The sequence below is a fragment of the Vidua macroura genome, chromosome Z (genome assembly GCF_024509145.1).
Source record: "Vidua macroura isolate BioBank_ID:100142 chromosome Z, ASM2450914v1, whole genome shotgun sequence".
Classification (NCBI taxonomy): Eukaryota; Metazoa; Chordata; class Aves; order Passeriformes; family Viduidae; genus Vidua; species Vidua macroura.
Window position 1 is genome coordinate 46,355,554 of NC_071611.1, and position 25,370 is coordinate 46,380,923.

At 45.0% G+C, this 25,370-nt stretch overlaps 1 protein-coding gene and 1 long non-coding RNA gene across 3 annotated transcripts in view; one reads left to right on the plus strand and one right to left on the minus strand.

Annotated features, from left to right (window-relative positions):
* The window catches only part of CPLX1 (complexin 1), a 210,610-nt gene that overhangs the window by 105,527 nt on the left and 79,713 nt on the right, over positions 1-25,370 (minus strand). The window contains exons 1-2 of one of the 2 annotated variants that reach the window (XM_054003278.1): positions 15,753-15,927; positions 14,863-14,965 (exon numbers count right to left, since the gene is read on the minus strand). The exons of the other annotated variant lie outside the window; for it this stretch is intronic. Of the exons in view, the coding sequence (XP_053859253.1) occupies positions 14,863-14,893 (31 nt within the window). The 5' untranslated portion in view covers positions 14,894-14,965; positions 15,753-15,927. Of the gene's footprint in view, positions 1-14,862; positions 14,966-15,752; positions 15,928-25,370 lie in introns of those variants that run through there. 2 annotated transcript variants of the gene reach the window in all.
* LOC128821886 (uncharacterized) lies at positions 16,625-23,870 on the plus strand. The gene is made up of 3 exons (XR_008441265.1): positions 16,625-16,699; positions 16,864-17,241; positions 19,688-23,870. It is a non-coding gene; the product is annotated as an uncharacterized LOC128821886 (long non-coding RNA).

Below are 25,370 nucleotides of genomic sequence, written 5' to 3' on the forward strand. Positions count from 1 at the left end.
ACTTAGGACCAGCACTGAAACAGAGGCCAGGCAGTCCCATACAGTTCCTGCCTCCTCAGGTGGTGCACAGAAATTTTCACACTATACACAGTAACACCATGGCAGTGAAGCAGAAACAGCAAGGAAGTTTCATTGCTAATATCAAGACAAGGACAAATTTTCAAGTCTATTAAGACCAGAAGTTCAGCTCTGTCTAGCACTAAGCAGAAGGAGTAATAGAAGAAGAATAGTGTTCACTTCCCATGAAGGGAAGGCCAGTGCTCAGAGCTGAGCATGTGCCTAGTTGAGTCTGTTGTTTTCTTGGGATAATGGTGTCCTGTAATGCTTTCTATGGAAGGAGATTGGGAAAGACATCATTTAACATAGAGATCAAGTGACCTTCCCAAGCATACCCAGGGTTCTCCCACAGACAAGGCCAGCAATTGAGACAACCATCTCACACTCAGTTACCTTCAACAAAAGGTTCAAAATCTTTCCTGCTGGTCAAATTTGCCTGAGCTCACCAGCAAAAACAAAAAAATGAGACAGATCCACGGACACAAAGACACAGCAGTTCAACTATTTGTCAACATATGCATTGACACACATTTCTTTCCCATCCTTCTTCCTATAATTTATGTCTGCCTAACTCTTCATTGCTCTAATTCTCGCAGGAGACTGAAGTTATCAAAACAGCTCCATCATTCCCCACTTGGATTTTTTTTTGTTTGTTTCTTCCCTTATTTTCTAAAGACAGTAATTCACAGCCGTTGGAATTCCAAATGTATGTTGATGTTGTTATATGTTTGACATTCCTTCAAGGTCAGTGTCACTGCAAATAAGCCATGAAACTCAAATCATGATGCAAAAATGTAAGTAGCTACTAAGCAGATTCATTCTTGTAGGCAATGACAAATTCAAATTGCAAAAAGATGCACAAAGCCAGCAGATTAAATTTGTTGTTTGTATTAATGCACTTCTGCAGTGACAGCATCTACCCATCTCAACTCAAAAATTGCTCATTTAAAAATACAGGAGAGAGGGGAACAAAAAAATAATCCTCAATTGCACAGGGTGGTTGTCAATTTGTCTGCAGCAGAGAGACACAATTTGTTTGAAGTATTTTTTTTCTAATATGCACTGTGATTTGTGATAGATCACTAGTAGCCTTTGCAATGTCTGTAACTGCAGCTGTTACCCTTTAGCAAACCACATGAGCATCTGTTCAGCAATCGGTTGAAACTTTCAGCCTTCTCAGCAATGTTCTGCATTCTGAGACACATACTCCAGACCCAAAAACTAACCTGAGAGAAACATAACTGACTATTCCAAGCTCTCACAATCAGACTGTACATGAGAAAGTATGATGGCAACCAGGAAAGTGCTCAAAGCAGCAAGTTAGCAAATGTTTAAGGTTCTGTGTTGCCTTGACCAAGCACTTGATTTCAGCACATGGAATGAATATACAAAGGTAGTGCAAAGGTGCAGCCTCACCTTAAAGAAGAGCATCCAAAACTAAGGCAGAGTACTTTGTGCCCCACCACTAAAAGAGGGGCAGAGACAGAATTTAGAAGAGCCTTCAGCATGCTGTTGAGGGTCTTTAAAGTTGTTGGAAGTGGGCATAGCAACTCTGCAGCTTTGAGGGGCTAACATATCAGTTACCACCTCATTAACTATATCCTCTTGCAAATGGCCTGAAAAACTATGAATTCTCACCCTAGGTAACACTAGAGCCTGTATTTGTGTCTGAGTCTCAGCACAAGTGTTCCCTCTCTTGTCTGAACACTATCACAAAGTTCAGAGAAGGGACCTTGGCCATCAAACAGAAGAACATGCCTTTTTCATGTAGCCCTCTGACATGAGACAAGCCAATGGCAAAACACTAGAGATCTGTCCCTTTCTTTCTGCCAGCCTTCCCTGCTTATTGCCATACCTCTTCCAGGCTTCCTCAACAATTTGGTAGATTTCAAACACTGCTGGAGGACTTCTCATCTCCATTCAACTGCCACATGAAATTTCCCATGATACCATCTTGCTGCTAGGGTGGATTTTTGTGCTGTTGACTTTGGGGGGTGCCCCAGGATGAAAGATACATTCCCATTTCTGTTAGGGCAGGATGCCTGTCTTCCCTTAGTGGAGAGCATTCACAGAGGTTAGAGCTTACTTAGACCTTTTGGAGCCCTATACTTACTGCAGTGCTGACAAATACAGACCATACAGTCTTGACTTAACTCAGCAAGACTTCTAAACCCAGGTAGCCTTCATAGATTTGATTTCACAGCTTTATGAATTCAATCTTTACCCTTCTAGTCAGAGAAGAAAGCCCTCCTATGTACATCAGCCTTCGTAGACATCAGTCTTCTCTAATGTCTGTGCTTTTGCCAGCACATGAGCAAGTATGTAGGTCTCCATGGCTAACAGTTGAACTACATCCTGAACTTCCCTCTCCTTAAGAACCAACACAAAGACAAGCCAGCATCTTGTATTTAGAGCATCCCATTTCATCAGGAAGGTCTCAATAACTGTAATACATCATCCATTAGGCTCCTGCCCAGCTCCAAATCTGCTGCTGCAGATAGCATTTCCTATGCAACGCAGGCTAAAATTTCATCACTGACAAATCCTATTTTCGCCAAAACCATGCAGCTGGCCAGAAACCACCACTTTGCTTCTATTATGAAAGGTTAAAAGAAAAAAAAGTCAGAAAGATGCAGGTATACAGCAACAGATATTAAAATCAAAAGCATGCAGAACTTCCTTCAAAGCGGACAAAAAAACCAAGGAGAAGAATCCTTTTTTCTGCTATGAATCAATCCTAGACAGACTACTTAACATATGTGAAATTTTGTTATTTCTCCCTCTCTGCGAGAGAAAAATTCCTGGTTATCCAAGTCACTCCACTCCAAGCAGGCTTTTGACAAGCAGATGGCCTGCAGCACAAATCTTAGTTAAGCTCTTTGTGGCCTACCTCTACAATCAGCTGAAGGTTGCACATTTCCTCCAAGGATACTTCAATATGCACACTGCTCACAGTGCCTGCTTGCAAGTAAGACAAACATAAGATCCCAACAGACACAAGGGAAAGCTTTGTGTGATTCTAACAGCAACAGGCCAAACAGAGGCAAGCAAATATAAAGGGAAGCTTTCTCCAGAAAGGCACAGGAAAAATGGACCTGGTCAGTTTTTCATCTCCTGGTTTGGATCATGGATGAAATAAATCAGCTGACCATCACTGTAGTTGTTTCTCTGGTATCATCTCAACAGAAACAATTTGCTTCCTTGGAACACATCTTGCAACTTAATCAAATTTCTCGAAGAAAATATCTTTGCCACCAGTTTACATTAGAGGAAAAAACACTTTTAATACCATTCTTCGTGAAAAATGTATGCAACAAATATGCCACCTATCCCAGGTTCCTGCCTCCTGTCACTGGATCCCAGGAAGAAGGGATCAGCATCCTTCTCCACTTCCTCTCTTCAAAAAGCTGTAGAAAGCAATGAGGTGACCCCTCTGCCTCCTTTTCTCCAAAACAGAAAAAACAGGTTCTTAGCCACTCCTCAGAAGACATTCATTTCAGCCCTTTCACCAGCTTTTTTGCCCTCCTCTGGATGCATTCAACACCCTTAAAACTATTTTTAATTTGTGGGGGCCAGAATTACACACAAAACAGGTGTAAGTTATCTGAGAATGAAAGTAAGTGGCCTCCCAACACCTATCACATGCTACAGTGGTCTTAAGATCTCATGTCTCCGGCCAGATTCTCCAGTCTTTGTGATTTGGATGCACCTGACTGCAAAATGAAAGACCTCATGTGCTAAATGTTTCAAGGATTACAGACAAAAGAGACCCCAGAAGTTAATACTGGCACTATTTGTTACCATTAGGACTTGCAGTTTTGCATTACAGTTTCTGTCCTGTTCCAGAATTTCACACATTAACATAAGCAGTGGAGCACAGCCTAGCTGATGCATGAGATCCCAGTGCAGCACAGAGGCTCAGCAGAGAACTGGAAATGTGAGAAACAAGAGTGTGAGTTGGAGAAGGAGAAGAAAGAAACCCCTGTGTTTATTTCACAATGTATTCCACCCTAAACAGGTCTGTATTGCCTTTGACTGCACACAATCTTGCTAACTTCTGCAGGAGAAATTAAGGACTAAATCTTCACAAGCTACGAAAGTCAGGCAAATGCAGCAGTAGAATATACAGAAGGTCACAGCTAAGATGTTAAACACTAGTGTGGTTTTCATTCAGGCTTATCTGGCATTCACACACCCTCACATCTTCCCTAATGTAAGTTTAGCACAGGAGCTGCTTTTTCAGAGCTTAAGTCACACAGTGACTTAAATCCCATTATCTTCATGAGGGCTTGGATCTCTGTCTGTCTTCAAGAACAAGGGGACTCCCTCTGGACTGTGTTTTGTGATATACCCAGTTGAAACAAAGTTCTGGTAAGGGACGTGAAGTAGGCAGCGCACCCCTGCTGTCATGTTACAGATGGCAATCTGGTTGCATTTGCCTTGTGCCCATAGTATTTTAAGAATCCTTCTGAACCAAAACAAGTGTCCAGAGATTCTTGACAGAAGAAACAGATGTGAAGCAGAAGTCGCCACTCTAAACTGCTGCCAATAAATCAGCAAATCATGCCTGTATTATCTACCATAGTGAATATCTATCCAGAAACTCAGAGGTACCCTTCCTCCTAATGCTGGAAGCATGAAGAAGAAATTTAGACAGTACTATTCATATGCACATGTGAAAGGATTTGCATAATTTTTCCACAGGCTGACAAAAAAAATTCAATATTTAAGGCAGACATTCCAACCTTTTACCACCCAGTTCTTGCCATTTGTCCCATTCATGGCAATAGCAGTAGCACTTTAAAAGGGCTCTATGCAGCATTGTATTTAGAGCCACTTTGTGTTCTGTATACCACAATTTCACAATATTCTGGTCTGCAGAATGTTGCTTTCTGCAGTATAAAATATTTCGCTCTCTCTTCAAACACATCATGATCCAACATTCCAGTAAATTCTCCTCACTTTCCATAGGTTTCGTCTTTTCTTTTTCATAAGAAAATATCTCAGACCTTGGCCCTCAAATCACCCAGTAACAGAATGACACCCAGAAGAGCTTCATGAAGTTCATGGTCTTCTATTTCAAACCAGTTTCCCTACTTGTCCAAGCCAGCAGTGACAGAGGAAGTGATACATTGTAGTACAACATGGAAGTCAGATGTTCATGCACAATTTACTTTCACACGAACTTAGCAAGAAATAAGCAATGCACAGTGAAAAGCATTACAGCTAAACTCCTTCAGGACCCATTCCAGATCCTCCAGTTCCTACTCTCTCCTGGGAAATCATACCCATTGGTCATGATAACATTAGCCCAGCTCTGACCTGACTTGGCAAAAAGCACTTCTAATGTAAAATGTAGTCATTAAATTACTCTAATTGTCACAGGAACAGCAAAGTGATAAATCACCCTGGCTACACACCTCTGTCAATGTCTGTGATGTAGCAGGGTCAGAGGTACAAAATATCCCCTTGCTGTTACTTCTGTGGGAGAAGAAGCAGCAATTTTAAGCCTTTACCCTCTTGCTACTTTACTCTTGTTTTACACAGCTAATAAGTATCATTACTTCTCCATGGCTTCTGTCACTGTCAGACAATAAATAGTGCGACTTTCATATAGGGTGTTGAAAGGTCTGAGAAGCACCAAAAAAAAAACAAAACCAAAAAACCAAAAAAAAAAAAAAAACAACAACAACAAAAAAAAACCTACAGAAGGAAATAAGCCAAATAACCTACAATTTTGTACTGTTTTTCCTGGACCACAGTCCCCACTGCTAATGAAAGGGTCAAGGATTTTAAGGATTTTGCCATGAAGAGGCCATGGATTTCAAGCTCATCAACCTTCAGGAAGAAACTCCGCTGTCAACACAGCAGCAAAATCCCAGTGCTGGCACAGCAGAGGATGACTTTCCACTGCACAGAAACAGCAGACTTCTGCACACCCTCTTTAACAACAAGCCAGGGAAAGGACATATTCTACCTCAACAATACCTGTCAAAGTGATTTCACAAACCCTAAATACCCTCATCAAACTTTCAAACAAAGCAACTTGTCACCACATAACTGCCTTTCCTTGGCTGCTAACTTGCTAATTTAGCTCACCTACCTTTCAAAACAGCTCATTGCCTTCTTCCCCTATGGGCAAAACTCCAAAGAAAAGCAAATCTGATCATTCTGTGCCATTATAGGCAAGGCTAGTATCTTCAAAGTTTGCTTCAAAGGCAATGGTAAAACTCCCACAGAAGCATTCTGCTAAGGTTAGTACTACTGCTAATTAGAAGAGAGTGAGACCTCTTCTTCCTCAATAAGGTGAGTGAGGAGGTAGGAGAATGATGTTTTTCTATCAGTACCTTATTTGACCACTTCCTATGACGAAACCTGGTTCCAAACTCCTCCACTGCTTCAGAGACCTGCATAGTCCTGTATAGTAGAGAAAGGTCCAAAGCAACCACCTGCCAATGGCTTTCAAATCCAGGCTCTTAGTTATCATAAGCTCTGGCCTAAGCTTAATTTTAGGGCTGTACACTGGGAAGAAAAAATTACTTAAGAAAATGACATACCCATTATGCTCTGTCAAGGACATGCAGCTGACTCTCAGCCCTTGTGAATTTTCACCATCTGAGATAGTTGAAGGGTTAAGCTACCTTAGCTGTAGGTATTTGACAAACAGAATCTATAGCAGGTCTGATTCTGTGTAAATTAGAGGAGACCTTAATGACAAAATTGCAGTATTTTTTTCTTTCTTCCAGGAATCCATAAGAGATTATGAGAATGGTATAAGAACTTTTGCACCATTCAAAAAATCTTATCAAACAGAAGAATGAATTCAGATGTGTTCTGGGAAAAGCCATATTAAACTAAAATCAAAGAGCCATGAAATCCACCCAAAGACCTCCCAGAAAGTGAAGATAATACAAATGGTCACTAGCAGATCAGACCACGTACCCTACCCAAAGCAAGCCTATCAACTAGAGGTTTGGTGGTCTGCTCAGTTTGACCATCCTTGTGGACACAATTCACAGATTATTCTGAGTTGGAAGGGACCTAGAAGAATCATTGAGTCCAGCTCTTAAGTAAATCTCCGTTTGGATATCAGAACTGTCAGATAGAAAGGGTTCTGGCCCCAAAACTAAGGAAGCAAACTATAACCTTTAGTCTTTGGTTTGCTGTGCCAGTCTGGCCAGCTTGGATGATTTGCATCAGTTTGGGCTTTAACTCCAGGGAGAAACCAGTGTCCAAAACTGTTATGAACAGTTTCCAGGTGTTCCCCAGAGACACAGGCAGGGCTTTCCTAGTTCCCATAGCAACACTAAAAGAAAACTACGAACTCTAGCTAAGTACCGATATTGAAATGCTAATTAGCTAATTGCTCTGTTTGTTTTCTCTAAACTACCTGGCCTCCCACCCCTCCACGCTGCCATTCTGGGACTAACATGCAAATAAAAACCCCTTAGGATCATGGGAGTATTTTTAGGAGATAAAAATGAATATAAATCAAAAACTGAACACAATAGAGGAGTCTAGATAAATGCCCTAGCTGAGGAAGAGGGAAACACATCCCCTGACTGGCTTTTAACCGTCGCCATCACCTAAGAGAGAACAGACTATATTAGGCTCTGAGAAGCAGGGAGATAGAGACAGAGAGCCCTGGTGCTGCCACCATGGAAGGAGCGGGGACAGCTGTTGTTCTGGACTTCAGCAACAGACTCTGCACACCACGCCTCCTCATCCTCAGGCCACCGGTGTGCCACAAGGAAAGGAGAAAGGACAGCTGCTGCTCGGGACTCCAGTGACCGACTCTGCACGCCGCCTTCCTTTCGGCTGCCTGGGAAAGCTACGACCGCGGGGGCGAGCTCTGCGTCGAGCCCCCTGCCCAGCTGATCTTTTTAATAAAGAGCTGAACATTAATAAAGGCATTAGCCCTGTTCATTTCAATTTGGGGGCTCGTCCGGGATAGCCACGCCCGAAGAGGACCCCCGGACAGCTGGACAGCTCGACCATCTGCTTCGAGGGACCCTCGGGAGTTGCTGGCTACCTTCGGACCCTAGGATCCGCGTGAGACGAGCAACGCAGAGGAGCATCGGATGGGTAAGAAAAACTGGGAGACGAGCGAATGAGTGAGTGAGTGAGACGGAGGCCGGCAGCTCGGACCCCCGAAGTGAGAGGGACCCGCTAGTACTGCATTTCCGGACTCCTGCGAAGGGGCCGGCCGGGAACGGGGGGAAGCGAGTGGAATAGAGGAGCGACTGAGGCGTCTCCTTAGAAGTAAAGCAGGCCCTCCTCCAAGCGTGTGGAGGTGCCCTATGGGCAAAGTAAGTCCCTGGCAATCAGGGCAAGGGGAATATCCCCAGCAGGGCAGGTGGAGGTCCTAGAGGACATGTCCCCAGCGCCGGCAGGATGGGATAGGACGGCAGGTGGGATGTCCCTGGCAGGTAGGGCAGGGTGTCCTAGCAGGCAGGAGTGACATGTACCTGGCAGGTAGAGGGCATGTACCTGGCAGACAGAAAGCATGTCCCCGACAGGCAAAAGGCACATCCCTGCCAGGCAGGACAGGACAACAGGGCAGGTGGGATGTCCAAGCAGGCAGGAGCGTCATGTCCCCACCGGGCAGAAGGCATGTCCCCGCCAGGCAGGACAGGATAACAGGGCATGTAGGGCGGGATGTCCTAGCAAGCAGGAGCAGCAAGTCCCGCCAGGCAGAGGGCATGTCCCCAGCAGGCAGGACAGGATAACAGGGCAGGTAGGATGTCCAGGGCAGGCATGGATGGAGGTCCCCGTCAGAGCAGATAGGGGAATGTCCCTGGAAGGCAGGGCAGGATGTCCCCGTCAGAGCAGGCATTAACCCAAGTAATCAGAAAGGCAGGAAGGCAAGCAAGCTAAGCCTAGTAGGGTCAGGCAAGGGGGCTTGGCCGGAGTTCGAGTGTAAGGCTCGGCAGGATGTTCGACCTTACCTCGGCAGGGAGACCAAGCTTCCCAAGCCTAGTAGGAGAGTCAGGCAAGGGGGCTTGGCCGGAGTTCGAGTGTAAGGCTCGGCAGGACGTTCGACCTTACCTCGGCAGGGAGACCAAGCTTCCCAAGCCTAGTAGGGTCAGGCAAGGGGGCTTGGCCGGAGTTCGAGTGTAAGGCTCGGCAGGACGTTCGACCTTACCTCGGCAGGGAGACCAAGCTTCCCAAGCCTAGTAGGGTCAGGCAAGGGGGCTTGGCCGGAGTTCGAGTGTAAGGCTCGGCAGGACGTTCGACCTTACCTCGGCAGGGAGACCAAGCTTCCCAAGCCTAGTAGGGTCAGGCAAGGGGGCTTGGCCGGAGTTCGAGTGTAAGGCTCGGCAGGACATTCGACCTTACCTCGGCAGGGAGACCAAGCTTCCCAAGCCTAGTAAGAAGGTTAGGCAAAAGGCCAAGTAAGAGTTTGGGCAGGACTTAGCAGGGGTACAAGGCTAGAAAGTCCATCAAGGAGTTCAAAACTTAGGCCAAAGAGAAAAAGAACAGAAGACAATAGATAAGAGTATGACTAGTGATTGTCCTGGCCAAGAGACAATGTAAAGTGCCAAGAGGGGAATTTAGTTAAAAGAGATTAAGTTTAGTCAAGTGATTCAAAATACGAAGTTGGGAGGGGTCAGATGCGCTTTAGCTGCCTGTCAGTATATTCCATTTTAGATAGAAGCACCATTTAAGGTATATATTTTTTTTTGTTTTTGAGGCCTGAAAATGGAAAGAGGTTATAGTAAAAGAGCAAATCCTTCCAAAGCAAAGAGAATTCCCCCTAACAGCCCCTTGGGGCAACTGTTAGACTAATGGGATTCTCGGGAGATCATGAAGGATCTAGACAAGAGTAAGATGATACTTTACAGTATAGGAAGTATGGCCGAAGTTAGAATTACGGGGAGAGTGGCCGTGGTATGGAACCCAAGATCAGTGGATGTGTAATCAGAAGAGAGGGCCTTGATATAGAACAACTATCTCATGCAGCTTGCTGGCTGGAGAATTCGATAAATAATGAGACTGTGAGAATATGCAAGTTACAAAGAAATAGAGAGGAAGACAAAGGGAATAGAGAGGGGGAGACTAGAAAAATAAAGGAATGGGACCCCCTCGATTGCCTGTCCCCTTCTGCTCCTGTTACTTCCCCAACAGTTTCCCCAGTTGGTCCTTCAGCCCCTCCTATTAAGTCCCTGATTCCTTTCCCCCATTTTCCCACCTCTGTTTCATCATCCCTTCCCTTAGTTTCCTCAGCCATCTCCCCAACTCCCTCTTCCCCTTCTCCAGGTGGAGTTTCCTTGCCTCCTCCCACTTGGGAGCTGAGGCCACCTTTGCCCAGGGTTGGTTCATCACCTGGCATGCCCCCTGGCCTCCAGTGTCTCTCTCCACTACTATTTCCCTGCTTGGTGCCTTAGAAAAAGGGCCGTATTGTAGCACCCGATCCAAAGCACCAAGGGTGGAGGGGCTCTTTCCCCTTAGAGGGGTTCCTATGGGTAGAGCAGCTGGGGGAGTTAGGTTTGTGGATGCACCTTTGGCAGCTTCTGAAGTCTGGGGATTTGGGAAAGAGCTAAGAAATTTAGTGGAAGACCCCGTTGGAATATCTAGCCAGTTGGACCAGTTTCTAGGGCTGAGTATTTGTACCTGGGGAGACCTGAGCTATTCTAAGCATTCTGTTCTTTCTGAGAAAGGTCCAGATGATCTGAGCAGCAGGGGTAAAGATATGGGAAAGAGAGGGTGGATTGGGGCCCCCAGGGAACTAGGGGATGCCCTTGGTGGACCCCAACTGGAGTCCCAGCCAACAAGAAGGTAGGCAAAACATGAGAGACTATAGGTCCCTCATGATAAGAGGGATCAAAGAGTATCCCTAGGGGAAGCAACACGAAATTGGCCTTTGATGGTACTCAGGAGAAGGATGAGGCCCCGGCAATTTGGCTTAACGAACTAAAATGAAATTTCCAGTTATATTCAAATATAGACCCAGATAGCCCAGAGGGTCAAGTCCTCTTAAAGGTCTAGTTTGCCACCAAATCCTGACCCAATATTAGACAAAAACCAGAAAAGATAGAGGACTGGCAAGCAAAGAACATCAATGAGTTGCTCAAAGAAGCCCTAAGAATGTATTTAAGTGGGAAAGTAATCACAGCAGCAGCAGCTATCCTGATAAAAGAAGCCCAAAAATTGATCCTGCAAGGGAAAATTAAAGTACAAACATATACTAGTGATCGTAGATCACCTCACTCACTGGGTGGAGGCTTTCCCAACCAAAAAGGAAACTGCAGGAAGTTGCAAGAATAATCTTAGAAAACATCATACCACGATATGGGCTAGTCAATAACATTGACTTGGACCAAGGTCCACATTTTGTCGCTCAAACTTTACATCAAGTAACAAAAGCCCTGGGGATAAGGTGGAGGTTGCACACCCCATGGCATCCTCAAAGCTCTAGAAGGGTGGAAAGGATGAATAGAACTCTTAAAAATGTGTTAACTAAATTAATTGAAGAAACAAAGATGAATTGGCTCAGGTGTTTACCTCTCGCTCTCTTGCGCATCAGAACCAGACCTTGGTCTGACACAGGGGTCTCTCCCTATGAAATAATGTTTGGACTCTCTTTTTTTAATCACCCCTTTCAGTACAGCAGATTATCTGGAAGGGGAGGCAGCAACTCAGAAATATTTAGAGGTCATAGGAAAATCCCTAGAAGGCCTCCGAAAGAAGGGGTATCTCTCCCAAACTTCCCCTCTGGACGCCAATGCCCACATCAGTCTTGGGAATTGGGTGTTGATAAAGTCCTGGTACACTACCACTCCATTAACCCCCAAATTCGAAGGACCTTTCCAGGTACTACTCACCACACACACTGCGGTATGGACCTAAGAAAAAGGCTGGACCCACGTCACCAGAGTTAAAGGACCAGTGCCACCCCCAGACGCCAGACCAGACCCAACAGTGTCACCCGCCTCCTCTTGTGCATGGACAGTAATTAAGAAACCAGAGGACTTAAAATTAACTTTAAAGAAGACTTGCTAGAGGCTGATATACAGTAAGGTGTTAATAACTGTTTCTGAGTTAAAGTACCATAGAAAAGGTTTAAGTACTTGGTAATTGTTTAATAAGACTATGTGTCCTTTAGCCAAAGGAGTTACCTAAAAAAAACTTGGTTTCTAAAGAACACTAGAATTACCCTCAGGCCTGAGTAAAAGCATACAAAAGCCAAAAGAAGTTAGCCCTCAAAAGCCAAAGACTGTAAGTTGATGCGGGCTTAAGCCCGATCAAAGAAGTAGAGGAGGGATTTGTTATGAACAGTTTCCAGGTGTTCCCCAGAGACACAGGCAGGGCTTTCCTAGTTCCCATGGCAACACTAAAAGAAAACTACTAACTCTAGCTAAGTACCCATATTGAAATGCTAATTAGCTAATTGCTCTGTTTGTTTTCTCTAAACTACCTGGCCTCCCACCCCTCCACGCTGCCATTCTGGGACTAACATGCAAATAAAAACCCCTTAGGATCATGGGAGTATTTTTAGGAGATAAAAATGAATATAAATCAAAAACTGAACACAATAGAGGAGTCTAGATAAATGCCCTAGCTGAGGAAGAGGGAAACACATCCCCTGACTGGCTTTTAACCGTCGCCATCACCTAAGAGAGAACAGACTATATTAGGCTCTGAGAAGCAGGGAGATAGAGACAGAGAGCCCTGGTGCTGCCACCATGGAAGGAGCGGGGACAGCTGTTGTTCTGGACTTCAGCAACAGACTCTGCACACCACGCCTCCTCATCCTCGGGCCACCGGTGTGCCACAAGGAAAGGAGAAAGGACAGCTGCTGCTCGGGACTCCAGTGACCGACTCTGCACGCCGCCTTCCTTTCGGCTGCCTGGGAAAGCTACGACCGCGGGGGCGAGCTCTGCGTCGAGCCCCCTGCCCAGCTGATCTTTTTAATAAAGAGCTGAACATTAATAAAGGCATTAGCCCTGTTCATTTCAAAAACCACCTTTATTTTCCATATTATATTTGCACTGGGAGATCTTGTTTTATCTTGTTGAAACTATTCGTAATTTAAAAATAGGACTCTGCTTAATGAATTAGCATTTCCTGGATTTGCCACTCTGCAGAGACTTCTTTATTGAGTAAGTGGGTAAGTTCCAGACATGTTAAGTCATCTGGCAGAAGAGCTGGTGCCCTGGACAGCATCTTGACAGACATCAGGAGCTCAGACTTCACGAAAAGATGCTTTTTGAATTTACCGTCTCAGAAAGTCCTATTAACATACAAATCCTGACCTTGGCATGCAACATCTTGTTAGAATGAAGGTCTGCTCAGAGTGAATGTTAAGCATAGGCAGACACTGCTTCCAACTCATGTTAAGTCACCAAGCTACAGAAAAAAGCAGCCATCATAGATGTTATTCCTTTGCTGCAGGCCTCCTCCCCCCACCTTTAACTGCAGTCTGTAAGCAGTTATCTCCCTTTACTGGATTTATGGATCGCCAGCTGTAGTAGCTGTATCTCCAGTTTGCAGGTACATTAGTTCAATTCTGTGCAAGCAACCTTTCACTACAGCAAGCAGTGCAAAATCTGCACATCTTAACACTAATTCTCCTTCAAAACAGGTACTGAAGAGTGAAATGAAACACAGCACTGCTGTCACACAAATCACTACCTTCTCACACAGATGTCCTCATACCTCACTACTTCATGCAAACAAATTCATCCCTTTTTTCTCCAGTTTTATCTCCCTATTCAAAATACCCCAACTAAAATTTTGGTTGCTTCCTTGGGTTCTTAACTGTGAAAATTTTGCTCCTCTGGTGAAAAACACCCACCACTTTCAGAGATGGAAACATTATTTCCATGCCATGGGATAGAGTCCTGCAGTAACTGTTGAAGTTGTATATAACATCAATATCACCACACATTAAACATTTACACAGGCCCATGATTTTACAGTTTCTTCAAAGAAAAAATAATGAAAAATGCACACATGAGATAGAGTACAAGAGAGAATCATCAACTTCCTCTGAGGCAAATATTTCAGTTCCCAACAGCATCCAGCATCACCTCAGTGATGCTTAGACCAAATGTCCAGGTCAAGCAGCCTAGAAAGTAACTGTGGCAGAAAAAAGGAATCTCATTCCCAAACATTTGTTCAGTGTTTTCAATTCTTCCTACACACATCTCTAACTTTTCTATTTCATACCATTAGGTTAAAACAGTTCCTCACACATGTAAGCTAATATACAGAAACCTATAGAAGACTGGCCTTAAATCCAGGTAAAGTGTGTAGGAATACTTTATTATCATTTCCATCTTTATTGTGGCAGTGTTCTTACTAAAAATAACTATCAACATATCAGAGACAGAAATTTCTGCACTAGGCATTTTTTGTTCAGGATTTGGCCAGTCTTTGGGCCAAAGATGAAAGAAGGCTTACACACAGACAAATGTCACTCTTTCTTTGGACTTACTCTGCCTAAACCAGTCTTTCTCCTTTATAATACCTGTCTCAGTGTCATGGCATGAAGCAAATCAAGATTTGCACACTGGATATCAAGACAGCAGGATATACATCCAGGTGGTGAGGTGCCAATTAGGCATGACCCAGGGCCAGCACACCCTATGTAGGAGGTCTCTTCTCTGACGTGGGACTTTGGTCTCTGCTTGTTGCTGCCCTCTCCTGCTCAGATTCTCCAAACACTCCACTCCGGGATCCTGAATCAGTTCAGGCATGCTCTTCCAAGTCCTCAATAAGCTATTCCAGGTGCAGACCCTACCATAGTAGACCATCTCCTCTCTTTCTGGGTGGAAAGGGGAGGAATCCAATCACACTTACCTCCGAGAGCTTGTTTCATAACAAAATCCATGATTTGTTGCTTGGGGTCCTGCCTACCTTCACACCTCACATGCACAGAGACTGGGAATCCTTGGAAGGCAGCCTGCAAAGAGGCACAATCAAAATAGGAATAGTGTTTCTAGGAGAAGAAAAGCTAATGCCTGTCTTCCTCAGCTCTCTTCCCACAGTCTTCCTCCCTTTGTCTGAGTGCAAACAAGTTTCCAGCCCTCCATCCTTTCAGACCCTGCTTTGCACGACGGGGCACCCAAGGAGCAGAGCTGCATGTTGGCAAGAGGTCAGCGGGTGGGAGGAGTCAGGGGTACACGATGGCTCCCCCAGAGTGCCCAGGAGCAAGTGCGGAGGAGCAATGTGGTCCCCTTGCATGGCTTGTTTCCTGCAGACGGGCAGGAAGGAGTTAAACCTTTTAACTTTCTCGTTTCCCCGCCTGCTTCTCGCCCTCTCGGTTTTCAGAGGGTTTGCTCCGAGGTGGCAGGTCCGCCCGGGACCGCCGAGGGGTCATTTGAAGGTGAAGCGCCCTGCAAGTGCCCGGGAGAACAAGCGGGCGATGCCGGGCGATCAGGATGCGAATGCAGTCCGGGTGGCGGGATGGAAAGTCCCCCACCAGAACCCTTCGGAAAGACCCCAGCAATGCCAGCAAGGGCTGCACCTCCTCAGGGTGAGCCGGGACGGCTCAAGGTTGAGACCGGCCGGCCCCAGGTGCAGCACAGTTCCGGCTGCTGCATCCCACCCCCGCCCGACTTCGGCACCGGCTCACAGCCGTGCCAGCACCTGGAGGAACAAGAGTTGTCCCCATCCCTGTGTGCTCGCACCCTGCCTCTCCTCTCTGCCCTTCCCGGCTTGGCACGGTCCGCCCGCCCCGGCGCCGATACCTCGCTCGGCGACAGGCACTGTGCAGAGACGGGCCGGGGCAGGTGGCTGCGGCAGGTGCCGGCTGCTGCGGCTCCTCTCGTCTCCCACGGGCTCTGGCCGGCGCCCGTGTGCCCGAGGGTTGCCGGGGAAGTTGCGGGTGCGGAGTGGGGGAGAAGGAATGAGTCCACAGCTTCTCCCTACTTTTCCCCCGCGCCCCTCTTTTTATCGCAGCATTTCCGGACCATCCCACCGACACGGTCCCTCCTTCCTCCTCCCCTCGTTGCGGGAGTTGGACTCTCTCCCTCCCCCTGCCTCCGGCTCCCCCGCCCCTTCCCTGCACCGCCCTCGCCCCTCGGTGCTCGCCGCCGAGCAGGCCGGCAGCGCTCCCCAAGCCCCACGGAGGGGTGCATGTGTCTGCATGCGTGTCCCCCACCCCATCTCCGGCTGTCTCCAGCAACCAGGTGTCCTTGTGCTTTGCCGTGGGGGGAAGGAGGGGTGGCTGTCAGCCCGCTGTTGCATTTTGCAATTGGTTCCTTGCCTCTCCTCGGGAGTCAGTGTGTGTGCCAGGGGAAATCTCTGCAACCACGGCTTCCTGCAAAAGGGGGAGGGTGTGGGAGGGCGTTCTGCATCCTCTGTTCTGAGTCCTTCCCCGAGATCCCTTCCCATTCCCTAGGTCCTGCAACGAGTTGGAGAGGCAAGGAAGAAGACAGGGAGGGAGCAGACTTTCTCCTCCCTCTTGTTTCGCCTCGGATTAACTGTGGCCGGAGAAGAATCGCCGGCTGCTTGTCTCTGTGCTCTCGCTATCGGGGGGGGGGGGGGGGGGGGGGGGGGGAGGGCGAGGCCGGGGGGAGGGACGGAGTGGGGGCGGGATGGGGGAAAAGAGGAAAGTCGTCTCCCAGCGATTGCCGCTGAAGGACGCGAGTGCAGCGATCCGTTCTCCAGCCCGGATTCGGGACGGCATCTGAAGGTGAGAAGGAAGGAGCTGTGTACGGTGCGAGCGCTACGTGGCAAAGCAGAGCAATATCCACTCCAGAGCACCGGCGCCCACCTTTAGGGATGCTGACAGCCAGCTTGGAGCTGGATGGGGAGGAGAAAAGTTCTACTGCTGATCCGCCCTTTTGTCGCCAACAGGAGAGGTGGGACAGCAACCCCCAAAGTAACCTAAATGCGTCTAAAAGGAAGAAGGGGGCTAGAGCGGAATGCTGCCGGCAGCAGTGGGAGCCCGGGGATGGGGAGCAGCGGCGCCTCCCGGGAAGACGCTGGCACAGCCCGTGGGCGACGTTGTCTGAAGGTCAGGAAGGACGCCGGGCCCGCACCTCGCACCGCGCGGAAAGGCAGGCAGATCCAACAGGCATGACAGGCGAGTCAACTCCTCCCGGGGCAGCGATGCCGACCATAGGGGCTCCGCAGTCTGCAAAGCTTTCAGATGCCAGCTGCAGGTGCGGGAGTGCGTGTTTCTACACTCAGGGCAGTGTCTACCACCTGGGTCTGCCTCAGTGCCCCATGCCTGTCAGTGTTTCAAAGGCATTTGGATAATGCCCTTTATGACATGTTTTAATTTTCTATTATCCTGAAGTGATCAGACAATTGGACTAGATTGCCTTTTTAGGTCCCTTCCCCTGAACTGTTTGGTTCTATTCTATACCCTCCCAGAAAACCACTTTTGCAGATGACACTAATGTTAGTCTAAGAAACTCACCTGGGTAAGCATGTGCTGCACTTTTTCTAACAAGTTTCAGAGAGGAAAAAGGGTGGAAAACCCTCTTGTTTTATACCTTAACTCACCCCCAGAGTGAGTGTTTTATACCTGAACAAGAGTGAGTGTTTTATACCTCAACTCACCATTCAAAAGGCATAATGCAGTATTTTTGATGCTTTTTCATACATAACATAGGAGTGTGTCAGCACAGATTACTGTGCTCAAGAAATGAACCTGGGAGCCTACTGGAGCTGTGTGCCTGGATTTCTATGCTATTAACACAGTGTTTCCAGATCTATGGTGCCTCCCCAAGTGTCTATATGACTTTGAGCAGGGTTTATAGCTTGGGTCTGTCATATCACACCTCACATTCCTTTTTCATCATATGATTGCTCTTAGAGAGACGGACAGTGTCCCCACCCCAGACTACCAAACTTCCATACGCACACCTTTTTCTTGTATCCCAGAATCCGGGAAGGAACAATTCAATACTTTCAAACAGAAGGATCAGTGTGAGCTAATAGTTAGAACATCCAATTGCCTAAAATCAGCTTTCTTCTTCCTATTTTGGGAATCCTGGACCATGCTACATCAAGGAACTCCTGCAGCAGCCAGGGGTCAGCATAGCCAAGTGGGGTTGCTGAGAAATGTCATTGTTCCTGTTCATAGGCTCCTTACAAGCTTTGCAATAGCAAGTGTCATCCCTTCTGTGCAGAGAAGAATGATGTTATCCACAGGGATTTCAGAAGCCAGATGAAACAATAGGGACATCCAGAAGTCCCTGAGAGATCCTTGAGCTTCTTGTTGACCTGTTTAGAATGGCTACTCTAAAGAGAGCCAGCTGACTCTTCAAGGGTCATGTACCTGTGGTTCTGTTTCCAAACTGCACCCACCTTTTCCAGATTACACAGCTGACACAGAAAATCATGATACATAGCTCTTAACACTGACTACCTCACAGTTCCCTCCTCTTCAGGAGACCGAGGCACATCATCATGAAATCACAAACTAACTCCACTGAGATAACTTCAGTATCTCTACCCTGCCTCAAGCACCAGATTCCATGTAACTCTCACAGGATGTACCTTGCAGATGAAAATCCAATCACTTGTGAGTCTGATTTGGGTACCTCCTGTCCAGGTGATACTCTGACTATTCAGTCAAGAAAGTTCCCACCAGTACATTCCTCACCACATGAGGGTCAGGCACAGAGGCAAGAAAGGACACAGTCAAAAGAGATGATGTAGTCTATAGATCTGTGTCTATTCATAGTCTCAGAAAGGCTTCCTGAGAAGGCTTTTACCTCAGAGGCAGAGCCTTTACTCAATTTTCCAAGGAACCCAGCTGGAAAGATAGACTCATGAGGATCTGCTAGGTGATTTACCTGCCATACATGATGTCTGCTACAAGAGAGATAACATCTCCTGTAGCCATGGTAATGATATGAGTAATGTCACATGCATCTTCTTTCTCATGGCATATAACAATATCCTAGGTTCATAGTAATTTATGAGTATGAATCTGGCAGTAATGCAATTTTATAACATTTACTGGACAGTAACAAATCTCAGAAACAGCAGTGTTTTTTCACCAGAGTGAGGGATAGAGCCTGGTATCTGTTGAATGGGATCTATCCCAGCACCATGGACAAAGGAGAACAGCCGCATATGCCCTGACACCTCCAGAACTTCCCCAAATGCCAAAGCCAGTTCTTAGTCTGGTTTGCACTGTGTAGCTGACAAATGCCTGCTCCTGATTGTAAGGAATAGACTTGTTCTTGCTTGCAGAATCAGAACAGTAGGAATCCACATTGTGACCTTGCTAGGTGCAGATGAAGAGTACAGAACACTGAGCAAAGATCTCCTCCATGGAGTTTTGTGCATGGAACTCAGATTCCTTCCTTGGCCACCAGCTGGGAATCTGTGTAAGAAGTGGAATAAGCCAATAATTGGGTTTGGTGATATTTTCCATAGAAAAATTTATATTTGGATCTCCAAAAAGAAGGAAGGGTCTGTTTTCAGAAGAAAAAAAGAATAAATTAGTCGGAATGTTTCATTTCAGTATCTTAAAATGCAATGTTTGATTATTCATTTCCATATGGTGTTTGACTACTAAACTGAAACCAATGCCATGTGAAAATGATACTAATAAGAAAGCTCACAAATAAAGTGTAAACGTTATAGAAAATAATTAAGCACCTGCCCAAAATGAACATACTTTGTTTCTTTTTCTTTTTTCTCCCCTATCTTTTATTAGCTGTCACTACTGGAACTGCTGCACTATTCAGTAGACTGCCAGCAAGACCTGCACAGGAGCAGGATGATTAGCTTTTTATCAATACAGCTACTGAGACAGAGGAGTCAGTTCTTGCTAATGGTAGTTTGTATACATCAACTGCAAATCCTTCAGTGGTTTAGTTCACTGAACACTAATCTACTGTTTGTTTCATTTTCTCTTCAATTGTCAATTCTGACTGTCAAAACATTTCAGAATTCAAGCGTTTTTTACCTCTTCAAAAGTATTGCTTTGTTTCTTGTTGTTCCATTCAACTTACAGCAGGCTTTAAGTAAGGTCTTTATTTTCCAACCAAATTAAAAAAAAAAAAAACAGCATAATATTCTTTTTAAGAAGTGTGTGTTTCCCTTAAGCCAAAACTATAAAAGGATTTTTCAGCCATTTCTGATAGCTCTGAAGCTCTGGTCCCTTGAGATTTCTTGAAGATGAACTTTCTAGTTGAGCATTTGCTTCAGCTATCACAAGACCAAATTTTAGCTGCCCACCCTCAGAAAAACTGAAACAGACATGTATTGATTATTCTGTCTTAATGACATGTGAATTCAAGAATGCAAACTATATATTTTTAATTTTTTTTCTTTTTTTATTTTAATGAACACAGATGGCCCAGCCTATTTTATGAATAAGACCCTTGGTAGGCTGCCATTTACAGCCTCTAGCTCCTAAGCTGACAACTTCTTGTTTGTTTTCTACCTTTTCGACTCCCCTAGTCACTGTATTTCCATTCCTTTCTTTGTGTCCTGTTCTCTGGAGAAGTTCTTGCCTTACCAGACTGATTGAGAGTCCCTTCTCATCAGGACTCTGATTCCTGTGGATAGGCATGATCAGGGAAATATCCTGTAGCTCTTACCTCCAGGACTTACAGCTCCACATTACAAGGCTTCCTTGGCAGACAGAAGTTGTCCATAAAGCCAAGAATCCATCTTTATCACTGCAGTGATTAAATAAAGATGCCACTATCCAAAGCATATCAAGTTTTTGTCATGAGATTATTATTTCAAGTACTTTTGGGAAGAATTTTTCCACCAGTGAATAAGTCATCCAAACCGGAGCATTCTGGAATCTGTCAGCTTATACAGGAGTTTAGAAGCAAAGAAGGTAAAAAAAAATACTGTTATATTTTGATGCTGTTGAAACATTCTACTTTGAGGTATCAAAAGTGCCACACCTTTTCCATGAGCAAATCACTTTGCCTTGACTCTTTGCTTCAAGCAATACATGTGTGTATGAAAAATAAACAAAATCATAGCAGAGTAAATTGGATTTTTTTCAGAATTCTTTTGTCATGGAGAGGGAAAAAGAGGCCACACTCTTCCTCTTTGTTTCAATTTAAAGTGCAAGCAAGATTCAAAATGTCAAACACACTTTACAACAGAATTTCTATTTTCCCAGGTAATTCTGTGCCTCGCCTTCTTTTATTACTCTGTGTCTTGGAAAAGAAAATGATCAGAGGGAAGCAGCATACTTGGCTGAAATGATAGCTTGGTGTCAGATGCTATGGCCTGTAGTTCTTTTTCTGTGTTAAAAGAGTAGTCTCAAGTTCTGACCTCAGAAGGGAGGCCCTCACCTCAAAAGCAAAATGTCAGTCTCTGAGTTATAACAACAAATTTATTGTTTAACATTTTAAACTGTTAATTAAGCATGAAGTGAATGTGTGCTTGTGTTAGTTTAATACAGCCTGATATTTAGTGGGAGTGGGAGAAGCCACAGAGGCAACTTTTGAGAAAAACAAACAAACAACTGCTCAAAGCTTCTACTATGTCTAGCAGAGCCAATACCTGAAGGCTCTGAAAATGGACATGTTACTAGCTGTTCTTTACAATTAAAGAAGTTGGTAACACCTCTGTGATGACATTTTTAAGTAGGGAAAAAAAACATGTGTACACTCTCCTTCTTCTTCTTCCTAGGGGTGGGGAGGCAGCCAATGGGGGGCCATGTTGGGGAAGATGAAACAGGAAAGCCTTATAAATATGATTGCTTAGCAAAAGATTTTGAGAATATAGAAACTATAAGCAAGATTTAAATGTAATCAAGTTTTGAAATACCAAGCCTTAGTTACTGAACAACTGGAAAACAATAGTACAGCCAGCTAAAGGTAATCCCCTTTTGATTAAACAATACCCTCTGCTTGCAGACAAGTCCAAGGGTCAGAACAGACCCTACTATCTTAGCAAAAGGGGTCCAAAAAGCAGTTTTTAGGGTTTAAAATGTAACACAGTATAGTAATATAATTATTCTTATAAGCTGTATGTAAATGCCATAAGGTTTATATCTTATACTAAATTAGTTAATGAAAATTAAAATATTCAACACAAAAGAAGATTTATTGTATTATAACAAAAACTTCTCTCTCTTACCCTCTCTTACTCAATTAGCCCCTCTTACTCTCTTACTCTTTCAGCTCTCTCTTTTGGGCCTGCTTGGAGCTGCAGCTGGCAGCTCCAAACAGGGCCCCTACACCCACACCTGTTACAATAACCCACAAGTTCCAAAACCTAACTTCAAAAATCTCCCATCTCTATCCGTCCCAGCTGTCCTACCCACCCTCACTCCTACAGGGCCATGCCGGCGCAGCCAGAACCATGCCACTAGGGCCATCCTGGCACCACAAGCAGCCATGCATCCAGGACCATGCAGCCATCTCTGCACGGCTCACAGTGAGCTGTGCCTGCTTAGCTGCTTTCAGCCAGCCTTGCTGCAAACAGAAGGGCAGGGGTGGCGGCAGCAGCTTCTCCTTTTGGGTGCCCCACATAAAGAGAGATGCTGAACAGCACCGATGTCATGGTGGCAGGCACCACCCGCGTGGCTGCTGGGGTGACCCTGTGGCTGACAGCGAGGGGCAGGAGGAGCAATTCTGCAATGCAGAGCCCGGATGGGATCAACTTTTCAGTGCTGTGAAACCCTGTAAGAACCTTTCAATTGATAGAACTTGAGAACAAACAAACCTATGAACACCAATTCTCTCCCAAGTCAGAGAAAAGGGAAAGGTGAAGACATGTGAGGAGAACAACACGGCAACACTAACATCAGTGAAAAGGAGGAAGGGGGAGGAGGAGATGCTCCAAACATCAGAGCTGAGATTCTTCTGCAAGCCATGATGAAGACTATAATACAACAAACAGTTTCCCTGTAATTCATGAAGTGCATGGAGGGATGCAGAGATCCATTAGGCAATTGAACACTTTGTCTGGGCTGTCCGAGAATCCTTCTGCAGCATGACTTCTAAAGGTGGAAGAGCAACGAGTACCAATTGCCAACTCAACTGTGCACCGCCGGCAGTTTCCAACAAATCAAGATGCCGTGATCCCCATCCACAGAATGACCCATGAGCTGGAGAGCCAAGGGGTGGTGAGCAAAACCCACTCACCCTTCAAGAGTCCCATCTGGCCTGTGTGCAAGTCTGAAGGAGAGTGGAGATTGACTGTGGACTATCATGGCTTGAATGAAGTGACTCCACCGCTGAGCACTGCTGTGCCGGACATGCTGGAACTCCAGTACGAGCTGGAGTCCAAGGCAGCAAAGTGGTATGCCACTGTTGACATTACTAACACGTTTTTCTCCATTCCTCTGGCAACAAAATGCAGGCCTCAGTTTGCCTTCACCTGGAGGGACATGCAGTACACCTGGAACCGACTACCTGCATTCTGCACCAAAATTGTCGTGTTTTGACATTGGCCAAAGCCAGGCACCCACAAAAAAAACCCTATTTACTTATTCTCCTCTGCTGTAGTTGAGCAGAGAAGAATGAGTAAATAGGTTTTTCTTGGGTGCCTGGCTTTGGCCAATGTCAAACCACTACAGTGCATATCTTTAGATACTACAGATACATGTAGAGCAATTAATCTTAGGTGTGATGCACATGCTGTCAGATTAGGCTGTTAAAGTATTCTGCTCTTTACACTCAGATGTTTCTGAAGAGACCCTGGTAGTTAGATGCAATCTGAAAGCTCAAGAATCCTCATAACTTCCTATTTCAGATTGAACTTGATCTCCACTGCCTCACTTTGATAAGAAATTTAAACATGTGATAAAGTAATTTTCTAGGTAGAGCATATTTGCTGAATGAGATGAGAGGAATAGCAGTACTTGAAAATAAATCTATGTAATCCACAAGAAATAAACATATATGTCATCTTAGAATGTATTTGTTGGGTTTGTTTTTTTTTTTTACCTCAGTGGAACTGTGTAAAAAGTAACTTGTAATGTCACATAAATTAAAGTATCCAGCCAGGTTGTTCCCTGCCTTTACTGGCATGACATTTCTTCTAGTGATCCATTCCGTGTCAGTGAATCAACAGCGCCACAGTGTTGTGGGAACAAGGTTGCATGCAGGTAGCAATGTTGGAGATTCTATCCCCTTGCATTGCACAGCCAAACACAAGGAATACAATGCAGTGAGGAAACCCATCTAACAGGGTATCCACAGCTTAACACATCACATTGTTCTTTCATCAGCTTCTACCCATGGGGCTCCACGGACATACCCTACCATCCTTTTTTCTGCTTCATTCTTGTATTGCCAGTTGATCATATATGTCATAGTCCCCGTAATCTTTTTTTCCTTCTGGTATTTTTTAAGACTTCCTCTCTTCAGCAACTGGCACAGCTTTCTGACAATACCGTAGCTTTGCATTTCGTCTCTCTGACTGCAAATACTCTCTTTTTGTGTGCAAATTAATGCAATGGAGAAAAAATGTTTTATCTTTTATTGATTCTTCTCCCACTGGCATATTTTTACACCTCATCTATTAGACCTGCATTATTATCCCACTGTCTTCAGGGGCTATGACAACTAGTCCAACCCCAAGGATTTAGTCTAACCCTCTAATAATTCTTATCGCTAGAACTGATTAAAAATAGTTTTTTCTTCTTTTGATTTTCATATTCTCCCTATATACAGTTCATGCAAGTGACACCCTTAACAAAAAGGAGAAGAGTTAACTAAGCTGTAAATGCCAGTGGAACGCATCAGCTGTGACCATATTAAACAGTTGGAAAATGGGTGACTGACTGGCCAGTAGAAATGAGTAGCCTTAATAAAGTTCTTACAGTAAAGATGATGAGTATTAGACAAGTGTGGCCAAAACACAGATTTTGATTTGAGCTAAAGCACTAGAGAGTTAAGCTTAATAGACTGAAATAACTGGACTTCAACACTTCCATTAGTGCATGTGTGCTGAATCCAAATAAGTTCTTCTAAGCCTGAACATCTCATATAATGAGTTCCCCTGAATAGAAATTATGTGATTGTAAACATGAACTGTCAATTTAACTCTTACACAGGGCCTTCCTGTATAATCAGTCTTTCCTAAAAATTAGTGACAAAGTAAATGAGAAAATTCACTGTGTTTAGAGAATCTTAGGGAAATGCAAATCTAAAGAGGAAAATGTCCTGTGTTGACAGTTAAAGCATTTCAGGATTCAATAACTTGAATGCTTAATCACTAACATATGTGAATCTCTGTGAAATACAAACATTGTTCCATACATCCTCATCTGCTTTCTAATTTCACATTGCTTTGCACTAATTAGCTACATGCCATTTCTCACCTAATCTCCTTTTGTAGTATTTAGTCCTCAAATGACAGCATTTATCAGCCAGATGATGCACACAAAAAAAGCAGGTCACTCTTCTTGCACATAA